This window comes from Crotalus tigris, unplaced genomic scaffold, assembly GCF_016545835.1.
Source record: "Crotalus tigris isolate CLP2741 ecotype Arizona unplaced genomic scaffold, ASM1654583v1 scf7180000018784.18638703518:1950463, whole genome shotgun sequence".
NCBI classification, from domain to species: Eukaryota; Metazoa; Chordata; class Lepidosauria; order Squamata; family Viperidae; genus Crotalus; species Crotalus tigris.
The window spans coordinates 170,040-193,430 of NW_024097199.1; the positions used below are offsets into that span (position 1 = coordinate 170,040).

The 23,391-nt window shown below is 37.9% G+C and overlaps 1 protein-coding gene across 4 annotated transcripts; it reads right to left on the bottom strand.

Moving 5' to 3' along the window:
• Positions 1–203: 203 nt before the first annotated feature.
• On the bottom strand, positions 204–23,001 carry GPR63 (G protein-coupled receptor 63). 4 transcript variants are annotated; one of them, XM_039356060.1, is made up of 3 exons: positions 22,608–23,001; positions 4,025–4,146; positions 204–2,555 (listed from the first exon to the last, which is right to left on the bottom strand). In XM_039356060.1, the coding sequence occupies exon 3, from the start codon at positions 2,419–2,421 to the stop codon at positions 1,165–1,167; it is 1,257 nt and encodes a 418-aa protein (XP_039211994.1). In that variant the 5' UTR covers positions 2,422–2,555; positions 4,025–4,146; positions 22,608–23,001; the 3' UTR covers positions 204–1,164. The 4 variants fall into 4 exon arrangements, with proteins under 4 accessions (XP_039211994.1, XP_039211992.1, XP_039211993.1 ...); XM_039356058.1 differs by having other exon boundaries at positions 4,025–4,184; XM_039356059.1 differs by lacking the exon at positions 22,608–23,001 and adding an exon at positions 18,810–21,105 and having other exon boundaries at positions 4,025–4,184.
• Positions 23,002–23,391: the final 390 nt, after the last annotated feature.

A 23,391-nucleotide genomic window follows, 5' to 3' on the forward strand; every position in this document is an offset into this window, starting at 1 on the left:
TAAATATTGATTCAACAGTTAGCAATGAGAGTTTGATATTCAAAGGTAATTCACATTTTCATGGTATGCTTACATATAATTAACAACTATATGCTTTTAATGCAATATCAGTTATTCTTTTGTGAGGTTAAAGTCATGATATTGAATATGAATATGAATAATCATGTATATCCCATTGAAATAATAATCAAAGACAAATCTCATGTGTTTTAAATAACTGGAATTCAGTTTAATTCCTTTTGGCTTTAGAAGGATTTAAAGCACTTTAATTGTTCTGGATTGTAATGTGTTACTTAAGTGTCTTCATCTAAATAAATTTGCACTACATACTTCTGACGTTCAAGTAAACTCAAAAAGGACTATAAAATAGTTCTGAAAACAAAGTATGTTATAGCATCATTCTGAAACACTGCAAAGCTGGTGAAGAATTAAGAACCTCACAGAAAGAAACAAAAATGTAAAAGGTTACCAAATCTTTCTTCACCCCCCCTCACTTCCCTCCACCCAGTTCTGTTTAAAGTGCATGAATGTGGTTTTTTCCCTTAATGTTACCGCAACTCTTGCAAATAATTAATTAAATGCAAACATTTTGGCTCATCTATGCAGCAACATTGCTTGAAGAAAAAAAAAGCCTATTAAGTATTCATCTAAATGTACCATAAAATAGCAGCGTTAACAACATCTACAATGAAACGAAATGTTAGCAGTGTTTTAAGATCACCTGATGTACATCCAAAATGCGTTTTCCTTTCTACCACAGAACCAGGGAGGCAGTGGCAAACAATCCATAAAGAGCTACATATACATGGAGGGAATAAATGTGCAAATGGTAGAGGGATTCTTTGAAGCTTGCATTTTGCAGCTCCTGTCTGTGGAAGAGAAAAATGGCATTTCAACCAATCTCTTTCAGCAGCAAAAGTCACTGCAAAAGAAAGCTTTGCCCTGTACACACAATTCCTTCCCCATGTATACAGAACTTCTTTAGTGGGTGGTCAACAATATAATATAGTTACATTCTGGTAGAAAAGCCCAAGAAATATCTCCTTCTTCAAGTTGAATGTGAATTCTAAAAATTATAAATCTGACAGCTAAAGAGGCCATTTAAAAAACCCCACTAAAACAGGCATACATCAGAAAAGAATAAGTGTCCATTTGCCACGAGGCTTACACTACTGACCGGTGCTCCCCGCACACGTATACGGCACTAGGTCGGATACGTCTTCTAGCTTGACCAGGTAGCTGTGGCAAAAACTTGAAGTACTTGGGCACTAAGTCTAAACACGCATCATGAAATTTCTTGATTCTCCAGTAGTAGATGAGTGGGTTCAGAGCAGACTTGAGGTAGCAGAGCCAAAGGAGCCAGGTGCTTATCTCAAAAAAGTTGTGCTTGTGATAAAAGTGGCTGTTAAATGTAGCAATAAGGCTGTAGGTGGTGAAGGGGGCCCAGCAAATTATGAAGACAATGAACAAAATCAATATAGTGGTGAAGGCACGAGTTTTAAAGCTCATATCAATATTCATCTGAAAGGGTCTCTGAAGGCTCATGAGACCAAGCTTGCTAGCTTGACTGAGGCATATGCTATCCGGGTGGCTATGGATACGAACCGCATTGTGCCGTACAGTATTGAGGATGCCCATAAAAGAATATAACATTATGAGGAATGGAATGAAAAAGGAGACCAAAACCACCACCACTACATAGGCGCGGTAACCAGGGTCTGTTGTGTAGCCAAATACACACTGAGGTGCTTTGGAAGGTATCTGTAGGCTGGGGTTCCCCACAGAGAGTGGAAAAGCCACAACAAAGGCCACGAGCCATGAAGCAGCGATGAGGACTTTTGCTCGGCGAGGATTCAGCTTGTCCTGCCTTTGAACTATTATAAGAAATCTGTCAATGCTGATGATGAGTAGTATGGCAATTCCTTCGATGACAAACAGCCAGAAGAACATGGCGGAGACTCTGCAGAAGACATCCCCAAAAATCCACTGGGTAGTGATGATGGTTATCAGAGCAAAAGGCATGTTCAGCACAGCTAGCAGCATGTCTGCAAAAGCCAAGCTAGCTAGAAGAATGTTAATTGCAGATCGCATTGCAGTCTTCTGATACACCATAAGGCAGACGACAAGATTACCAACAAAAGAAATAAGGAAAATAAATATCATGGCAGCAGAAAGAATGATCTGGAGTGGTAGATTCAAGCTTGTGAAGCCTTGTAACAGGAGGGCAGGTGTACTATTGATTGTCAAAGGAGCTATCTCAGTAGTAACCATGGCACCTAAATGGTATTTCAGGAGCTGAGCTGTGCCCTTATGAACCAAGATCAACGGAGTGGTAATATTGGCATGTGCATGTTCATAGACAATAAAAGTTGCATTTAATGACACAGGATGAGCTGGTGTCAGCGTTGCAGGAAAAACCATCACTTCAGCAGAAAGAGACTTCAAGGCATTTTAATAAATAAGATGGTGTCATGATTCATGGCCCTTAGCTAAATTATGGTGACGTATCCAGAAGAGGGAAGGTTGACTTGTACCCTTCATGGCAGTGCTTTGGTCTGAAAAACCAAACAAAAATTAAAATGTTAAAATGAAATATCATATTACTGAATGCACTGATATTGCTGTGGGCAAATCCTCAATATTTCCTGCATTATCCAGCACTATTAAATATTCAACTGCGTGTACAGGAACTCCTCAACTTACGACCAAAATTGAGCCCAAGATTTCTGTTGCTAAGTGAGACATTTGTTAAGTGAGCTTTGCCCCATTTTACGACCTTTCTTGCCACAGCTGTTAAGTGAATCAATGCAGTTGTTAAGCTAGTAACACGGTTGTTAAGTGAATCTGGCTTCCCCCATTGACTTAGCTTGTCAGAAGGTCGCGAAAGGGGATCACATGACACTGCCCCCCCCCAGGAACACTGTGATCGTCATAAATAAGAACCAATTGCCAAACGTCTGAATTTTGATCACATAATCACGGAGAGGCCGCCAGTGTGAAAAACAGTCGTAAGTCACTTTTTCCAGTGCTGTTGTGACTTTGAACAGTCACTAAACAAACTGTTATAAGCTGAGGACTATCTGTATATAATTTTAAAGAAAAACTGGATTGCAGTAGCTTGCCACCATATTTTCCCTAAAATATTTCTAGGCGTGAGAAAATAAGGATCATTAATCATGGTCTTACCACTAAACTTTTAATTAAAATGAAACCTTTCTTGATCAGCTTGTGGGGAAGCAACTACGGCTGAATCTGGGCAGTGCACCCAGAGGGCTGAGGAAGAAGCTGGTGAAGAGAAGGCCATTTATGCGAAAGATAACAGCATATGCACGTATATGTGTTGCATTTCTGTCAATGGATGTGCATGTAAATATATGTTATTGTTGTTGTTTGGGGGGGGGAAAGATGAATTTAGGGTGTGATCCAGAGAGAAGCAGATGCACATGTGATGAGGGTGGTCTAAAAAGATAGGAAGCATGCATACTGTGGACTGAAACCTATTCCTATTAATTTATTTTCTTTATTTCTGACCATTCCCAGTTCATATTATTCATGCAGTTCTCATAACATATGCTTTTTTGCATATCTTGACCTGCCTTCATCTGATCAGGTACAAAGTTCACAAGATCAGTTTATTTATTTAAAACATTTAAATAGCTGCCCATTCTATATCGAACTCTGTGCGGCTTCCAGTTATACTGCTACAGTCAAAATTCTTTTTCATCCACATGTCTAAGAGGACAATTGCATGTCTGCCTCTCTGTCTGTCTTAGGGCCCTAGAGCTTAAGTTAGAGACATAACTGAGTTAGATGTATTTAAATACAGACTCATTTCAGAAAAAAAGCATCAGACTCATTACACAAAAAATAGAGAAAATCAGATCTAAACTTCATTGGCTCATTTATAAAACTAGGGAATGCAATGGAAGAAAGTACTTCTGCTTTCATGAGAACACGCATATGGTCGTACACACAACGTGTGAACACTCACACACAGAGAATAGGGAATTATATGATACAGTACCCATAATCCTTAGAGCATCATTTGGGGAAACCACAAGATATAGTTGACTTTCCAGATGCATACAAACAAATCAGCAGGGCAAGTTATTAATGGTGCTGGGTGGATGCTGGATTGACGTTCACCTGGATGAGAGAGGAAGAATCCCTTGGACTGCAGGAAGCTTGGGAGGGTAGGGTTAGAATATTGGAGAAACAAAGCAGTTGTTGAGGTCAAGGTTATGAGAGAACTTTTATATTATTGTATATTAAATAAATTATTTCAGATAATCAAGTTGAGAGGTAGTTGTCAACACTGGCCCCCATTTTAGCTTCATTTGTTTTCTGTTCTTTGCTTTTGATAAGTTAAGTTAAAAACTATTCAAGACCCATCCAGAAAGGAAATCAAATAGTACAACAGAATTCTGGTAGTATTCTTAAGGTTATCTAATATAAATAATACTAAAAATAAAAGTAGACTTTTACTACAAAGGCTACTGATTTTTATGTGCATGTATACATTCTGCTGATACACATATGTATCTTATACCTCAGTAAGCCACACAGAAAGTACACAAGACAGTTAGTAAAATCCATTTGCAGTTGTAATTATGTTTTCTTCATTTACTTTTTTCTCAGTTCTCAGTTCAACAGCTCACTTCATGTGAATATTAATGCTAATATAACATGAGCTAAAGTTAATAACTAACAGGCATATAACTACTATGATTCCAGCAAAAAAAAAAAAACATTTTGAAATTTGACTGAGATGAAGGAAATTTTGTCAGCAGAAAGAGAACATCACTTGAAGGTACACAATGGGCTACAAGGCACTGTTCCCCAAGTTTCGTGGCCTTTTTGAATAGCAGTGGTGATGCCAGAGCTGGTGTTGAGGAGTGGGCTTTATATTTAGGTTCAGCTCAGCACTGAGAGAGAATAGGGGGAGGTAGCGATTATTTTTCTTTATTCGGGGATGTATGACGTGCCAACAGTCAAGTTACGCACTTTCCAAATTTTTGACACACCAAGCCTGAAAGATTCACAATCAATGATCTAGGACAGGGGTAGGCAACCTTGACTCTTTTATGACGCGTGGACTTCAACTGCCAGAATTCCTGAGCCAGCCATGCTGGCTCAGGAATTCTGGGAGTTGAAGTCCACGCGTCATAAAAGAGCCAAGGTTGCCTACCTCTGATCTAGGATAACTCAGTTAATTAGTAAAAATAATCAGAAAGGTACATGGAGTAAACGGAAGCTTAGAATGCACTGCTGAGATTCTCTTTTTCACTAGAGCCTAATTTAAGATAAAGATCAATTTTAAATACATGCCCCTTCAGTTGAACTAAACAAGATGGCACAGGATTAAAATATCTAGAAATCTGTTTTTTCCTGCAAAATAAAGAACGGCATCTGCATAATTAGATGGACAAACACATTAAGTTGCTTCATATATAGCAATGTGTGTAACAACATGTGACTATGCCAGTGAGTTGAGACACTGTCCTGATTGCCAAGAGAGAGGAAGCCAGAGCATTAATCAGTTCTGGGGGAAAAACCCACACAACTGTCTCCATCTGTATTATATGGCTACGTTATGCACACAGAGCTGCAGCAATTCTGTATGACCAATAAGCAAGATGGGTCATTAGAACTTCTGCTTTGGGGAGTATTGTTTGTTATGTACATCTTTTTTTACCTAAAACTTATAAATATATCCTTAAGCACTGAAGACTCATTTCAGTAAAAATGTGGTCTCCTCTGCTAACAGGAACATTTGTATGTGCCATAATATGCTAGGAATCTTGCTGGCTAAAAGGAAAAATATGCAAGCAAAATTATCGTACAAGTTAATATGTAACAATAAAGCAATAGAAAAGTTGATGAAGACGTATTTTTCCTTATCTTTTCCATTTACAACACCTGGTATACAATTTGTGTATATAGTACATATACATGCATACAAAATATGTGTGGAAAGCTTTGAAGGAATGATTTGATTCAAAAGATATTAGATGGAATCAATACTATTAGTTTAATCATGCACTATACCAGGGGTAGGGAACCTTGGCTCTTTTATGACTTGTTGACTTCAACTCCCAGAATTCCTGAGTCAGCATGGCAGGTTCAGGAATTCTGGGTATTGAAGTTCACAAGTCACAAAACAGCTAAGGTTCCCTCCTCCTGCACTATCATTGTGTTTTGCAGACATTCAAGGGTGGTTCAGATATTCAGTAATTCTTTTGGCTTTGCAAATTTTAACTCTCCATTGAGGGATGAGAGACAATTGAATATGTGAGGAGCAATTTGATCCTGGCATAAGTAGCGGGATAATCAATTTCATCAGCAAGCTCTTGAGTGTTAGTGATTCTATTTCAGAGAAAATAGTTTCATATATCTCTAATAAATTCATTTCCATATTCAGTATTTCTACCTAGAAAAGCAAGAAGCTAATCAATTTGAAAATGACTCTAAAAAATTTAAGATAGATTCATAAAATCTATTCAAAATATGTGAAAAAAATTAATTGTAAGGTTTTTCAAAATTCTTTAGTGTATTATTATTAAGCCAATGCAATTTCCCATATTTTTTAAATGCCACAGATCAATAGAATGCTATGTTTTAATTCCTTGGTGTTCTGTAATAATCAATATAACAGCTCACGGTAGGAATTGAATTAATTTCTTGTACTACTCCAGCCATGATCAAAAACCTTCTGATTTCTGCAATTTTTTCAATCAAACAGCAATAGCAATAGCACTTACTGTAGACCAGTGTTTCCCAAACCTGACAATTTTAAGGCATGAGGACTTCAACTCCCAGAATTCCACAGCCAGCAACGCTGGCTGTGAAATTCTGGGAGTTGAAGTCCACATGCCTTAAAATTGTCAAGTTTGGGAAACACTGCTGTAGACTTATTACCGCCCCATAGTGCTTTACAGCACTCTCTGGATGGTTACCAATGTTAGCCTATTGCCCCCAATAATCTGGGTCCTCATTTTACCAATCTTGCAAGGATGGAAGCCTGAGTCAATCTTGAACCCATTCGGATAGAACTCCAAGCTGTGGACAGAATTAGCCTGCAAATTTGCATTCTAACCACTGTGCTATGAAATCTAATGAAAAGGCCAGACTAATTGGCCAGACTAAAAGACCCTCTTTGCCATTTTTAAAGAAAGTTTTAAAATTTATTATAGAGTTAAAATTCAGAGGTATTCACTTAGTAAATATTAATTCATCTGTAGTAGATCAAACCACAAAAAGACAGTAATAAACACAGGATACAATATCTACCTTGTTTAATTCTCATTATTTAAAGAAACCTTTAAAACTAGAAACTTTTCTTCTAATTTATTACCTACTTAGCAGGAATGCTAAAAACAGAAGTGATTGTTTTAAAAGAGAAAAAAATAGAAAACTTTACTTTTTCTTGTTGTTGTTTCCTTGGGCCCAATCCTGTTCTTTGTTTGTTTCAAAAAAACAAAAGGGGGAAAAATGTAAAAATGCAAAAAGGAGAAAACTTCCAGAGAAACATTTATTTTAAAGCAATTGCAAACTGTTCATATGGTACTGTATTATGCTTTATACCTCTTGAACTATTATTTCCATCGAAGGACCACAGATTCAAAGTCTTATTTGCTTATGGATTTCTCTATTAATGACTTTTTATCTAGAGATCTTGTCTAGTCCTTAAAGAACATAAATCTATTTTATTATACTATTGGTTTTTTCTGTCTAAAGCTTTGTTTTTCCAACTTGCCTCACTGGCAAATCTATTAAGTCAGCGGTTCTCAACCTGTGGGTCATGACCCCATTTGGGGTCGAACGACCATTTCACGGGGGTCGCCAAACAACGCAGTCCACCATTTTTTCCCCCTTTTCCTTAGCTGTGCTACTCCCTTTTATTCTATTGGCTTTTGAAAGCCAATAGAATAGACTCTCTTGAATAGAGTCTAATTCTATTGGCTTTCAAAAGCCAATAGGAATTGTCCAGGCTGTCTCTGCCCTGCTGAGCCCGCCAAAAGTCCCAGTCTGCAAATGGTGCTGCAAATGGTGCTGCAAATTGTCTGCAGCGAAGGCGAGCTGTCTGGAAGTTTCCACCCCTTCCTGCTAAGCAACTACTAAAAATGTAAGTAAAAGAGGGCCAGGGGTGGGAGGTGGGAGGCCGGCGGGCGCAGGGAGGGTTCCTGGCATACGGGTGGCCCAGCCGGTGGTCGCCCTGCGCCGTCGTTGCCCCTTGCCAGCTATGCCTCGGCCGGCGCAGGGGGCAGCACCATGCATGCGCGGCGCTCCCAGGCAGGGAAAGTCCTCGACTTACGACCGGTTGAGTCGTCCTCAACTTATGACCAGTTTAGTCCTCAACTTACAACTGGCTGAGTAGTCCTCGACTTACGACCGGTTGGGGGGTCGCGGCATTAAAAAGATTGAGAACCACTGTATTAAGTCCTAAGTTTCTTAGAAAAAACAAATACTATTTGCCTATTACCTACTAATGAGCCATGGCGGCACAGTGGTTAGAATGCAGTACTGCAGGTACTTCTGCTGACTGCCGGCTGCCTGCAGTTCAGCAGTTTGATTCTCACCGGTTTAAGCTTGACTCAGCCTTGACTCAGCCTTTCATCCTTCCAAGGTCAGTAAAATAAGACTCAGATTGTTGGGGGCAATATGCTGCTCTGTAAACTGCTTAGAGGGGGCTGTAAGCACTGTGAAGTGGTATATAAATAAGTGCTATTACTATTAAATGTTGTGTGAGAATCCTGACATTAGATTTTGATATGAATAAAGGGAGGAGTCCAAAAATGAGAACAAATTTGCAAATAGCACAAAAATGGGGGAATAGCAGTCAGTAAGGAGGGTCTCAAGATTCTAGTGGATCTTGACAAGCTGGTATAATTAACAGAAATAAAGAATATTAATTTTAATAGCAGCAAATGTAAAATTCTAAGAAAACCAATGGTGGAGGAGGATAGACACCATGCTAGGTAGTAATATGTATAAAGGAATCTGGGTGTCTTGATAGATCATAAGCTAAATATGAGCTAGTAATATGAAGTAGCTGCAAGAAAAAAAAGTAAATGCAATTCTAGATTGTATCAACAGAAGTATACTATTAAGATCAGGAGAAGTCATTGTCCCTCTCTATTCTGCACTGACAAGACCAGACCTAGAATATTGTATCCATATTTGAGCACAGCATGTTAGAAAGGACATTAGTAAACTGGAACAGGTCACGGAGGGAAAAAATGAACATCTGGAGGCCCTGAGTATGTTGAGCCAGAAGAAGAGAAGACTGTGGGAAAGCATAACAATTGGTTCAGGTATCTTAATGGCCATCTTATAAAAGACTGGAGAGAACTATTTAGAGTTGCTCCAAGAAGACAGGACAAAAATGATGAACGATATTTGGATTGGACATAAAGACCATATTCCCAATATTAAGATATTTTCAAGAGTGAACAGGTTCCCTTGGAGGTAGTGAATTCTCCTTGGCTGAGTGTGTTTAAACAGGCTGGATGTTCATTTGTCAGGATTACTATAATACTGAATTTTGTTATAATTCTGAACTTTGCATAATTGTGCTTACTGCAAATGTAAATAGTATGATAGATATGTAGAAAAAATTAAAAGATTCTTACAAACTCATCTATTTTTCAGTTCTGATTTATGGGTTTAAAATAGCAGCTCCAAACAGCCTGATATTCTGTGGACATTCTCCTGACACTTCATTTCCAAGTCTGTTTCCTTAGCAACACTTTAATCCATCTGGTTCCAGGCTTTTAAATTTTACTACCATCTTTCTATCTATATTAGAACTCAATGAAAAATAATATATACTAAAATAATTAATTGTGCTAATAAAATAAATAGGGAGATTATTTCTCCATAATCTGAGAGTTCATAGCCAGTCTGATTAATATTTTAGGATGATCTGAGATGTGGCACATCTATCCCTGCCAAACACATACATTATAAGCTACACATTGTAATCAACAAAGTGAATTCTCCCTGTTCTTTATGAAATAAAAGCTTAGAGGAATATGACTTTACAGAACAAAACTGATTCTGAATCCACAAACCTGCATCAGCAGACTATGATGTGACAGCTTTCTAAGCATAAAAAGATCATTTTCAAAGACAGCTCCACATACATTATTACAGTTAGAATAGAAATAACTATTCAGGCACACTGCAAAGAGTTGTCTTTCAACAACTACCTCTTCACAGCTTTTTAAAAGAAAAACCTCTGTTTCAAAAGCACTCGCTGAGCTGCTCTTTACAATAGTTTCTATTTTACAGTTCTCTGGTTCCTGGTTTATAGAGTTCTTCCATGAACTTCAACCCACTTTTATTGCCCATTTATCTGCATCAACTTCTTTGTCACATTCCTTCTTTATGTTGCCGGTAAATCTGTTCTGCATGTTCAAAAGCAGATGCTGTTGCATATCAAAATATTGTCTATCCAACCTTAAATCCGGATCCTGAATCAATTTTAGTAATGGCTTTTGGGATCAGATTGTTGGGGACAATGTAAATATATATATACATTGCTTACTGGTGTATACCGCTTAGAGAGTGCTTGCACTTAAAGCGGTATATAAATCTCATAAATAAATAAATAAATAAATCTTCTTAGCTAATTTTTAACTTTTCCTTTCTCTAGTTCACTTATGTGTTTGATTTAAATTTGTCCCATCCAACTAAGATTGTAAACTTTTTAGCAGCAGAAATTTCAGCACTTAAAATCATAGTCAGGGAGAGGAAACAATCAAGCTATCTTATCTTCTCATTTTTGGGGCCAAAGCTATTAGATTATTTTATAGTGTTTATCACTAGCACTTAATCACCGACTTTTCACATTTTCCTATCAGTAATCTACTTCCTGAATTTAGGATTGAATTAGGTTTAATAAATTCTCGTTTTGAAATATATGACATTCATATGCATGGAACTTAGAATAATGCATCCATAATATTGTACATATTAGAATACCACATAATCACACATCAAAACAATCTTTTCAGCTATTGTATTCTCTAGCATTATTGAATATTATTTGACAAATTAAGTTAGAAACAGCTACAGTAACTTTGAATAGAAGTCAGAAAGAGAGGGAATCATACACTGTCTGACTTTTTAAAGTGCTATACAAGGAAATTCTTCATTCTGTGAAACTATGTTTATCTTTTACTGTACAGTCTGCTAGACTTTCTCTTTCTTTCTTTCTTTCTTTCTTTCTTTCTTTCTTTCTTTCTTTCTTTCTTTCTTTCTTTCTTTCTTTCTTTCTTTTCTTTCTTCTCCGCTATGTTAATGATATTACACAAGAAATATATGTTCTGAAAAAGGCAATTTCTATTCTTATGTACTTTTGGTTATGCAAATAAAAGATGAGAATATAAAAATATTTTCATCAGAAATGAGAGGCTCCAAGTACTTAACCTCCAATTAATGCATTTGCACCTTTGTCTCAGTATCCTTCTAATAATTTATATTGCTTGACTGTTCTTAAAGTTACAAATTACAACAAATGATAATATAAGCAAATGGTAAATATTTTGAGTAGTATACAAAGATTCTGTTCTATGTGAATATGCAAGTTTCCTTTTACAATGGAATAAAAAGATGCTGTATACTGTGTTTCCCCCCAAATAAGATTGGGTCTTATATTTTTTTTGGCCTCCAAAAGAGACACCAGGTCTTATTTTCAGGGGAGTCTTACCCGCTTACCTTAGGACCGCTGCAGCCAGGCCTCCCACACCCTGACACCTGTCGCACCCTGCTTGACTTCTTCTGCAGCCACTCACAGCTGGATGCCACATGGCACAATGCACCAGTGCACCACTCATGGCAGGCTGCCACGTGACGTGTCGCATCGGTGCCAGAGCTTACAGTAGGACGCTGCATGGCATGTTATGTCGGTGCTGCCACAAGGCCGATGCCGCCGCTCACGGCAGGATGCCATGTGGCACATCACGGTGGTGCAGCTGCTCACATTATGGTGCATCGCACCAGTGCCACTGCTCACGTGCGCCATGGCATAATCCACCATGAGGCCTCCTGCTGTGAATGGCGAGAGTGGTGCAACGTGCTATGTGGCCTTCTGCTGCAAGCAGCAGCACCCACATGATGTACCACATGGCGTCATACCATGAGCAGCAGCAGCACGCCACATGGCATCCTGATGTGAGCGACGGCACCGGTGCAATGCGCCACGCAGCCTCTTGCCACAAGTGGTGGCACCGGCGAGATGCACCACGTGCTGTGTGGCCACAGAACTCTGGCAGCGGCACAAGTGTCAGGGTGTGGGAGGCCTGGTTGCAGCAGTCCTAAGGTAAGCAGGTGCAGGGCATATGGGGGAACCCCCCACTCTAACTTGATTTTTTTTTTACAAATATTTTATTAAGTTTTTTAAGAGTAAAAGGGGAATAAGGTCAACAAAGGTATAACAAAGGGAAACATACAAAAAGGTTAGACGAAGGAAAAGGGTAAACACAATAGTGGGATTATTCCCACAGAATAACATCGCTTCAGCCAATAGACCTCTCTGGGTGTATATATTAAATCTTAATCGTTAGTCTAATATTAAACAGTTTACAATAATTAATTTTATCTATAAACATGTAAATAACAAGTTGGTCAATATATTTCATTCATTTTACTAAATAACAATGCTAATATAATATTACTAATATTTTACTAATTAGTTGTAATAACTTTAAAATATTGATATTACTTATTAGCTATAACTTATTTATTATTAAAATCACAAATAGGAAAAAGAGAAAGAAAAAAATCATCAAAATAGACATGAAAGTTAAATACAAATTATCAATTATCTCTTTAAGTTTCATAACCTTTTCTCGTTCTATTGTGTTGCTAACCATTGGTAAAATTTGTCCCATGTTTTAAAGTAAATTGTGTCTTCTTTCTCCTTCATTACTAAACTTCATCTATCCATTTCTGCACATTCAAGTATTTTTGTTATTATAATCTGGTCAGATGGTAAATTTTCATTTTTCCAGAATTGAGCAAATACTATTCTCTCAGCTGTTAACACATATATTGTGTATTGTGTATTGTGACTACAAATTTAACCCAGTGGTCATGCCAGCTGAGGACTGTTAGTTGACTTTTATTATTAAATTTCTATTCCATATTCAGGTCTTAACACAATTTCCGGGGGCATTTGTTTTTTAACATAACGTGACTGCATTAGAGCTAATTCCTTGGCTTGCTGGGACTGCACTGAGTGACAAGGAATTGTCTTGGGTTGCATATAAAACCTATAATATCGTTAATGCATATAAATATAGCTAAAATCACATAATAATGTTAAAAATTTATGATCTTTTGGGATTACTAGCTGTCCAGAACTGCATGCGGTTAGACATCCTTGATCTAGGAATTCTGCCATCAGTTGTGTTTTAACCAACAAACTGATCCAATGTTTGTTACATAATAGCTTGATCCCTTTTTGGCATGTCATCTAAACTCATCCCAGGCTACAAACCTGCAAACTGTGAGTTCCAGTCCCACCACCTTTGGCATGAAAGTCAGCTGGGTGACTTTGGACCAATCATTCTCTCTCAGCCCAACCCACCTCACAGAGTTGCTGTTGTGGGGAAAAGAGGAGGAGGAAAGAGTATTGGTATGTTCACCACTTATAAAAATAATAAAGGTGATAGGCAGGCAGGCAGGCAGGCACAGAGACAGACAGAGCATCCCTTAGCCCTCCAGGAAACAATATAGAAGCAAAGGCAGTGAAAAAGCAGAACTGTCCTGCAGTAGCTTCTCTGCTGCTCTACATTTTTTTTAATCCTCCACAAAGGCTTTTCTCAGAAAAGGCTGGAGAAAAAAATAACTTTCTTCCAACCTGGTGCACAGGAAACAATAAAATGCTGTATTGTCTTAACTCATAATAAAAATGGTTCTGGTCTAGGCGTCTCTTTTCACTTCCTGACTACATTGAGTCTGTTAATATTATCTGGATTAGATTATCTGGAATTTTGGACTAGAAGCAGACTGTTTTTGGGTCTTCCTGAACTTCAGATTCTCCAAATACTTTTGCTAAAGTAAGCTCTTAGGCCTGTTTCCTATGCCGAAAGCATTGAGTTTGTAGCCTGTTTTGTGTTACTGTACTGATTTATGACCGCAATAAATATATTGAGTTGTTATCAGAAGATATGTGTGTGCAACTGGCAGTGCATAAAAGGCATAACTGGACAGCACTCACCATTAATAGGGAAAAATTGAATGCTAGAATAGGACCTAATGACGAGACACTAATTTCATAGCTTCTCCCACTTCTCTGAGACATGATAGACAGCTTAGTATGATTTACTATGCATCAATGGCAAATAGATTAAATTTGTACTCATAAGTGTCTAAAATCTCACCTGTTTTTACAGCATCCTTTCCCTTAAATTAGTAAAGCAGATGGACATCTAGAGATATGTATATTTCTGGAAAGTAAGTGCTTTTCACTGATTTTAACTCTTAGCTTCTGCTTGATGAGACTAATGTCCAACCTTGATGAGACTAATGTTCCAGTCTATTTTGAGCTTGAGACTGGAGATGCGACGTTTTTAGTCAATTCAGGAACTATTCCATTATATAAAACTTAGTTATGGACCATTTGAGTAGAATGATCCATAGGAAACTGGATCACCTAATTTATAATAGCAAAAACTCCACACAGGTATACTGGTATGGACTGAAATCTAATAGCTAATTCCAGGGCTTTTTTTCTCATAGAACACCCAGAACGGAGTTCCGGCACCTTTTTGGGATGGAACTTTGTAGGGTAGGCAAGGCGGGTTGTATGACATGTGTGAGTTCCGGCACCTTTTTTTTTTTTTTTTTTTTTTTTTAGAAAAAAAGCACTGACTAATTCAATCAAGAGTGGAATGGTAGTTTAAAAAAGAGACAAACCACACACACCACTCATTATCGGTACTACCTAAAATCCTTCAAGGCCAGCTTGTTGTCCTCATGAATGAATGGCCCTTATAAACACTGTCTGAAGTACAGAAAGAGATGCAGTAATGGCTTTCTGGCAGAAATACTACAGGTTACAACAAGGACTCAGCACTTTTTGGCATATGGTTACAAGAAGGCAGATTTTATAGGATCCCTTATGAGGAATTTATGATCTAGGGATGGTTAAAACCTGGACATATTCTGGCTGTGAATATTATCTGTAGTGCTTATTTTGTGTCTCCAAACCATACCTCCAAAATGTCCAAAATAGACATCTAATCTCGAGATTTAATATATATGCCATACTTTGCATCCCACCTCTCAGAAAGCAAACAAGAAAAAAGGAAAGAACATACATATCAAAACTTTTAATCTGAACCCAGAGGCAGGTCACATTTTTACATATGGTACAGAAATCTATTTTTTAAAAAAGAAATGCCAAAACAAAAGATGGTAATCTCTGAATTTCAGCCCTATGTACTATATATCTCATTCAGAATAGACCTCTTGGAGGCTGCTTTTTTTTTTAACTCAATTTTAGTTTATTCATTTTATTATTTATTTTAATGGATATTTAAAACACTACCAAGAAGACATACAGAAAAAATGGGAAAAATATTAAATAATCAAAAATATATTTTCAAGCAATAAAAAATAAAATGTCAAGATGACAATACCATATATTAGAGGTTTTTTAGTATTAATTTAAAATTTTAAAATTATTAAAATAAAATTAATATTCAATAATTAACCAAAGGGACAATATAAGAATGAACTATTAAGAAAATGTTCTATCAAACTTAAAAAAATCTTATGTAATGATTCAAGCAGAAACAAAGTTTTTTGATATTGATATATACTCCCAGAGTTTAATTTGTAATTCTAAGAAAGAATGATGTATGATTTCCAATAAAAAGAATAAAATGTCCTGGCAGCCATTATCATATACCTAGCTTATTCAATATATACTTATAGGAAGAAAGGTTTACTAAAGCTTAACAGAAACTTAACTGGCAGGAAAGAAAAATCAACCTTTAACTTTTGTTTCATTCTATAATAAATCATCTTCCAGAATTTTCTTTACAACACTGCTATCAGACATGAACGATCAGACCCGATTATTGGATTTCCAAGGATTTTTAGAATTTTGACAATCATTACTTAGAAAATACACTCACAGTAAAACGTATCAGTTTTCTCTAGATCACTGGTTCTCAACCTTTTTAATGCTGCGACCCCAACCAGTCGTAAGTCGAGGACTACCCAACCGGTCGTAAGTCGAGGACTTGCAGACTGGGGCTTTTGGCGGGCTCAGCAGGGCAGAGACAGCCTGGACAATTCCTATTGGCTTTTGAAAGCCAATAGAATTAGACTCTATTTAAGAGAGTCTATTCTATTGGCTTTCAAAAGCCAATAGAATAAAAGGGAGTAGCACAGCTAAGGAAAAGGGGGAAAAAATGGCGGACTGCGTTATTTGGCGACCCCCCGTGAAATGGTCGTTCGACCCCAAATGGGGTGGCGACCCACAGGTTGAGAACCGCTGCTCTAGATGTAACAATCCTGGCGGATTTAACAGTTGTCTTCTATTGAGATATGCATTGTTGTGTATTACTGTCCTGTTTAAATTCTGCATCCATTTAATTATATAGTTTAACTTGTTTAACTTCTGAGTTGTGTTTCAATAACAATTTATAAGTAAGATACAACAAGTGTTCTGAATTTTGTGTTACATGTTTTTCAAATTCAGTCAGGTATCCAAGTATTCCATTCTATTTTTATAATTTCTTTTGAATTATACTGTTTAAGATATTGAAAATAGTAAGGTAATTCTTATAATTCTGAAGCAAGAATTTAAAATGTTTCATTTTCATTTTATTAAGAATTAGGTCTAGCAGCCCATAAGAATTGTGCATTTCTATTTCTATCAAAGACAAATATATTTACACAAACTGTCTGGGAATACTGCTGCCTCACCAAAAATAACCCTCTGTAATGTGATTTAATCCAATCTGTGATCCATGTTATGGGCTGATCGTAGAGTTTAAATTTAATTCTGACAGTCTATCCTATTCTTTTAAGTCTTATAAAATCTTAAGGTTAGTCCTTGGTCTTCCTTTTGACTATATAGTTATTTGTTTCTGCCAATACCATGCTTTCAATTCTTATCAGGATTATCTGAAATAGAACATTGAATCTGGTAATATATTCATTTTACTGCTGTTATTTTTCCTAACAAGGATAATTTTAATTTTCACCATTTTAAAATATCTGTCATTATATTTTTCCAAGTCCATGAATATTTTTATCAATTGGTCTTTATTGGTTTGTATAAATTCCCAGATACAGGTAGTCCTCAACTTATAACAGTTTGTTCAGTGACTGTTTGAAGTTACAATGGCACTGAAATAAGGGAATTATGACCATTTTTCACACTTATGTCCATTGTGGCATCCTCATGATCACATAATCAAAATTCAGATGCTTGGCAACTGATTCATATTTATGACGGTCACAGTGTCCTGGGATCATGTGATTCCCTTTTGCGACCTTCTGAAAAACAAATGTCTCACTTAGCAACAGAAATATTGGGCCCAACTGTGGTCGTAAGTAGAGGACTACCTGTACTTAATTGGTTTAACAGGAATACCTGTTATATTCTTGAGTTAAATTCCATGGAAGTATTTGAGTCTTGTTCTTATTAGACCAATTTCATACAAAACTGTATTGCTGTATATATATTCCATTATTGATTCTAAGGAAACCTTTGGATGAGTAAGTGTTAGTTACACCATTAGTTTCTATTCGATTTGCCGGTTTGATTCCTGACACTTTATTTTCTTGTCATAACTTTCTCATGAATGGGCTATAGTGCCAAGATAAATAAGGAAGAAGATATCTCCTTTGTTCTAATGCATTTTTGTAAAAATAAAGTCAATTGACCATTATTTTAGTTTCTTATTCTTTATAAATACTCGAGTAAGAAATTCAAACTTCAATTCATCTCCCTCAGAATTGTGAATATAAAAGGCCACCCAAAATTTCAAAGTTTCAGCCTTTGAGACAGATGAGGTCAAGAAAAAGTCAGAGCAGGAATTACAGTACTGTTTACTGTTGTAGGGTAGAATTTCAGAATCTTGAAGGTCTGATACAATTTCTCTCTACCCCATCTTATCCCAAACAATCAAGGAATGGGAAGCTATTTGGGATTTCACTGTCATGCTCTTAGGTCTAAATAATTAATTCTAAATAATCTCTTCTCAAACTACTCCCATCATGATTCCTTCCTTCCTTCCCCATTCCCAAGGCCAGGTCTACTTTTCTTCTCAAAAGATTTTCTCTATCTCCAGAAAAATCATTGTATTTTTCTTATATTATTAATAGTATTCAAAATACATTTGATATTATCCGTTGCATATTAGAAAGGTCAAGTAATGAATGAAATTCAACAGTGCCCGATAAATCCTTCCTCATGGCAAGAAGCCTTCATTTCTTTGATTTACAAAAAAGGAAACAATCCAACTTGCCCAGAGTATATAGAAGGATTGCATCTGGCATTGTTCGATCTCATTCATTACTTGTGCTAAAATGTAATCATAATTTCTTGGAAAGTCTTATAATATGTAGCAAAAAACCCATTTGATGCTGGGGATTTTAAAGATAAATTTATTTATTTATTTATGAGACTTATATACCGCTTTAAGTGCAAGCACTCTCTAAGCGGTGTACACCAGTAAGCAATGTGTATATATATATATATATATATATATATATATATATATATATTATATATATATATTTACATTGCCCCCAACAATCTGGGTCCTCATTTTACCTACCTCGGAAGGATGGAAGGCTGAGTCAACCTTGAGCCGGTGAGATTTGAACCGCTGACCTGCTGAACACAGTCAGCTAAAGTGGCCTGCAGTACTGCACTCTAACTGCTGCGCCACCTCGGCTCATTTTGGTGATAGATTTAATATTTCTGCAGATTTTGTCCTCCTTTCAAGGAAGAAAAAAGTGAAGCAGATTTAATTGCTATAGGCTGTGCTCATATAATGTTAAGCCACTATATGTTTTTTCCAGCATAATGTAACAAATGGGCCAAACCACTGTGGTTTGTAAACCACGATTTTTGATAATGTTGTATTAACCAAGATACTCTGGCTTATTCAATGAATTGGATTAGAACAAACATGTGTGAAACAAATATAATTCATCCCAACAAGAATAGTACAACAATAAAATATAAACAACAATATGAAGACCCTTTAAAAGATGTAAAATATTTGGCAGCTTACTCAAACTGATGCTTTCTGAAATCAGCTAGATGAAAACTGATCAAAATAATATTCTTCTAAATAAATCCTCTTCTAAATAGTATTCTAAAAGGAGAATATAAATATTTTAATTTTTATTCTCATTTGAAAGAATTCCATCTCCTCTTCGAAGATCTATTCTCTCTAAAATCCAAATGTTTCTAATAAGATCCATATGCCTTGCTACATGTTTCATGATGGATTTTTAGAAAAAGGATGGTAACTTCTTAAGAAGATAAATTATTTGAACTAGCTTATATGTCCTAAGCCTTTGAAAAGTCATTCCTGTGGTTTATTCTTCCACCAACTTAATCCATTAGTTAAATACTTGTATTTAAAGTAAACATGAAAGTTAAAAAATAATCCTTTCTCCCTTTGTCATTCCACCTTTGGATCACTGCTTTACTACTACAAATATTTTAGCCTGCACAAATTTGATTGGAACAGAAATGAATTAAATATTAAATCAATGAGATTAAATTAATTACATCCCACAATAGAATCTTTTTTCAGGTGTATGTAGAACACAGACCTTATTTATACAATGTCATCTTAGAATTTATTTTGTGGATTTTTTTCCAGCATTGAGACTCCCAAGCTAGCAGGACAGGAAGAAGACATTTTAATGTACGTGTGCACACTTCATGAGAGTCAATTTATTATAGTAGTTAAGATGCTGAACTAGAAACCGAGACACCAGAATTTCCAAACCTTTCAGCATGGAAGTCTGCTGGATGTCTTTAACACAGTTATTACTCTCTCTCAACTCAGCCTACCTCCAGGATTGTTGTACGGAAAAAAAGCAGACAGAACATTATACACACCACATTGATGACTTGTAAAAATGAAGACTAAAGGATATGAAATCTAATAATAACCAGCAATTCTTAAACTTTGTAGTAGCATGACTCCCAAAATGATAGATGACATTTGTGTGATTCCACCATGAACAAAAGCTACAAATTTATTTAAGCAATGTGTATGGATGCTTTTAAAAAGCTCACATTTATGATCTAATTTGTCATAGCTGAATTGGACTAGGTTCTGCCATCTGCTATCTAAGAAAAGCTAAGCAGGGTTGGACTGGGCAGTATCTCTCTGAGGAAAAGGAAATCTCAAGGGTGTAGACCAGACTAAAGAGTTTTTTAAAAAAACCCAAGAAGAAAGCTATTTTTAACAAGAAAACTAAATGATTTTGTCTAGTATCTTACTCACTTCTCTAGAGGAGCTAATTTGACAATCTTCTGCCATCCTAAATAAACCTATCCAGGCTCATATTCTTTAAACTTTAAATATATTCTGATAAAGCTGGTGAGAAATGTTGTGTCTCAGAAACAGGTCTGGGAACAGAGATATTTGTGTACTCATGGCAGCCTAGAGATGTGTGGTTAAATAGACTATCCCCTTCCCAAATGTCCCAGTGATCTGACTTCCAAACTAATATGTATAGACACTGGCTAACACTATAAACTTCCAGTCATGCATAATTCATCTGAACTAGTTCAGAATAAAGAGAAGACAAGAAAATTGTGATAAGGAATAATCAAGAGATGGTGAAAATTTGAATTTGGGTTATTGCTTTATTTTTTTTGTCAGGAAGACAACAGGCAGCCCTCTAACTTTTGCCAATCTGATACTCTTCAGGTATAGCAAACTACTATTCCCTGCATTCCTAGGATGCTGGCTGCATTCCTGCATTGTTGGCTGGGGAATTCTGGGAGTTGAAGTCTGCATGTCTTCAAGCGACTGAAGTGTAAATAATAATCAAACACATCTTGAGAAGCTCAGGCTAGGAAAGACTACTATATACGAACCTGAAATTCTAGGTGATTTATTTATTCTCTCTCTCTCTCTCTCTCTCTCTCTCTCTCTCTCTCTCTCTCTCTCTCTCTCTCTCTCTATATATATATATATATATATATATATATATATGAAAATATATCATATTTTGTTATTCAGATTGTATAGTTACAATTCTTAATAGCAAAGTAGGTGCCAACAGGGAGGAAAGGGTTAATGAAACAATTGTTAGCTCTGGTTGCATCCCTACTCTTTTACCAAAACTTCTGGAACATAGGATTCTTGAAAGAAATTAGATATAAATTTTTAAAACTTTTAAAATGTGATCAAGCCTGCCATTTTTTCCAGAGATGAGAGATTTCTGTAGCCAATACAACTTCTTGAAATTTGAAAGCTTTTTAAAAAAAACAAAAAAAAACTAATCCTAGCATTTTTTACAAGAACCCGTTAATACTGTTTCATTCCTCAATTCTCAGTTCACCAGCACAGAATAGGCACAGAAATAATAAACACATTTTTACCAGACAATAGTGATACTTTCTACTTAAATGCCTTTTAACTTGCTAACACTGACTTTTTTACAAAAAGCACACGTGCACGCGTGCGCGCACACACTTTATTCATTACTCGCGATAACCAAACGACCACTGCCGTTTAATACAGCCTAATTACAGGCAGGGTAGGTTCCCCCACAACCATAGCTTAGTTGTGGAAGCTAGCCGTAAGCCCCGGACACGTCAAATCATAGAATTTAACTTCACTGACGTTTAGCCACAGGTAGCTCTTGGGCAAGTCGAGAGATGCCAGGAGCAGCAAAACCTCGCATGTAGAAATCAGTTTGGGAATTTAGGAATCCGGATCACTAACAGCGCTGCCCGCTTTTAAAGCACTCGGCGTAGGCATCGCAATTACACGATTGCCTACCTCGCATTCCGGACCTGCTCCAGTCCTTCGTTCATCACCTTTTCAAAATCACTAGAGGGCTTAAAATCTCAACTTTCGTGTGTGTGTGTGTGTGTGTGTGTGTGTGTGTGTGTGTGTGTGTGTGTGTGTGTGTGTGTGTGTGTGTGTGTTATATCTCTTACAGTCTTAAGGGGTAACTAATCTACACTGTGTGTGTGTGTGTGTGTGTGTGTGTGTGTGTGTGTGTGTGTGTGTGTGTGTGTGTTATATCTCTTACAGTCTTAAGGGGTAACTAATCTACACTGTGTGTGTGTGTGTTGTGTGTGTGTGTTATATCTCTTACAGTCTTAAAGGGTAACTAATCTACACTGCCCCACCTTCCTCCAACCCAAACAGGAGACGTGAACCTCAACTCCGGAAGAAAAGTAGACCGAAGTGCTCGCAGAGAAGCGAGTCCCCCCTTAATCCCACTCCAATCGAAAAGAGCAAGCTTTTGCTGGAGACCCCTTTTCTCCCCTTCCCAAGCTCCCCTTTGTCGCCTGCTCGTCCCGCCGCTCCTGCCTAGACCTTCTTCCTTTTCCCTTCACCCTCGCCCCGCCCGAGGTTTAACCTCACCAAACTGAAGGTGCCGCAGCCCAAAGGAGGTCGGACCCGAGGCGGTTTTCTCCTCGAACTTTCCTGACGCCGGGAAGGAGAAGCGGCGGCAGCGGCGACCGCGGCAGGTAGCTCCCTCGTGCCCCGAACTGGAGAGAACAAAAGCTTCAAAGCCAGGGGGGGAAAGAGGGGACGAGCAAGGCAGCGAGGGTGGACCATTGCCTGCAAGCTGGAGGGTCTCCCTGGCTGCAGCGCAGCCCGCCTTTTCCACCCTTTCCTCAGCTCAGCCTCCCGCTTCGGAGCCGATCAAAACAATCGCCCCGCGAAGGAAAGGCAGGAAGGCGAAGAAACCCGTCCGCCCACCGCTAGCCTCCCTTCCCAGCTCAACCTCGTCGGTTCGCGAGCTGGACTCGCCGTCGCCAGCTTTCGGGGCGGAGTCTGAGGCCGAAAGAGGTGGGGACTCCAGGCTCCGGCCCCCAGCCGTGCGCGGCAGCACAGGCGAGCGCTCTCCCAGGGTGCATCTTCCGGAGGGCCGCGGGGCAGGCGCGCCACCAGAGCTACGGAAGGGTCTTTGGGAGGGAGGGGAGGAGATGCGGGATTCCCGCTTGTGGCGGTCCAGTCTGCGCTCCCAACACCCCGCGTTTCCTCTCCTTCTTCCCTCCCCACTCCCCCAACCCGGTCGCGAGGAATGTGGGTGAGCAACGCGGGCTCGTGCGTGCGCAACAGAATGGGAAGCGGGGGCGTTGCAGCTGTCGCCGCCGCTGCCGCCTCCAGCCCTCTCGAAAGAGAAAAATTGCAGCTGGCT

Bases quoted from the DNA above. Each gene is read 5' to 3' on its own strand.
- GPR63 (XM_039356061.1), bottom strand. From the start codon at position 2,421: ATGGTTTTTCCTGCAACGCTGACACCAGCTCATCCTGTGTCATTAAAT.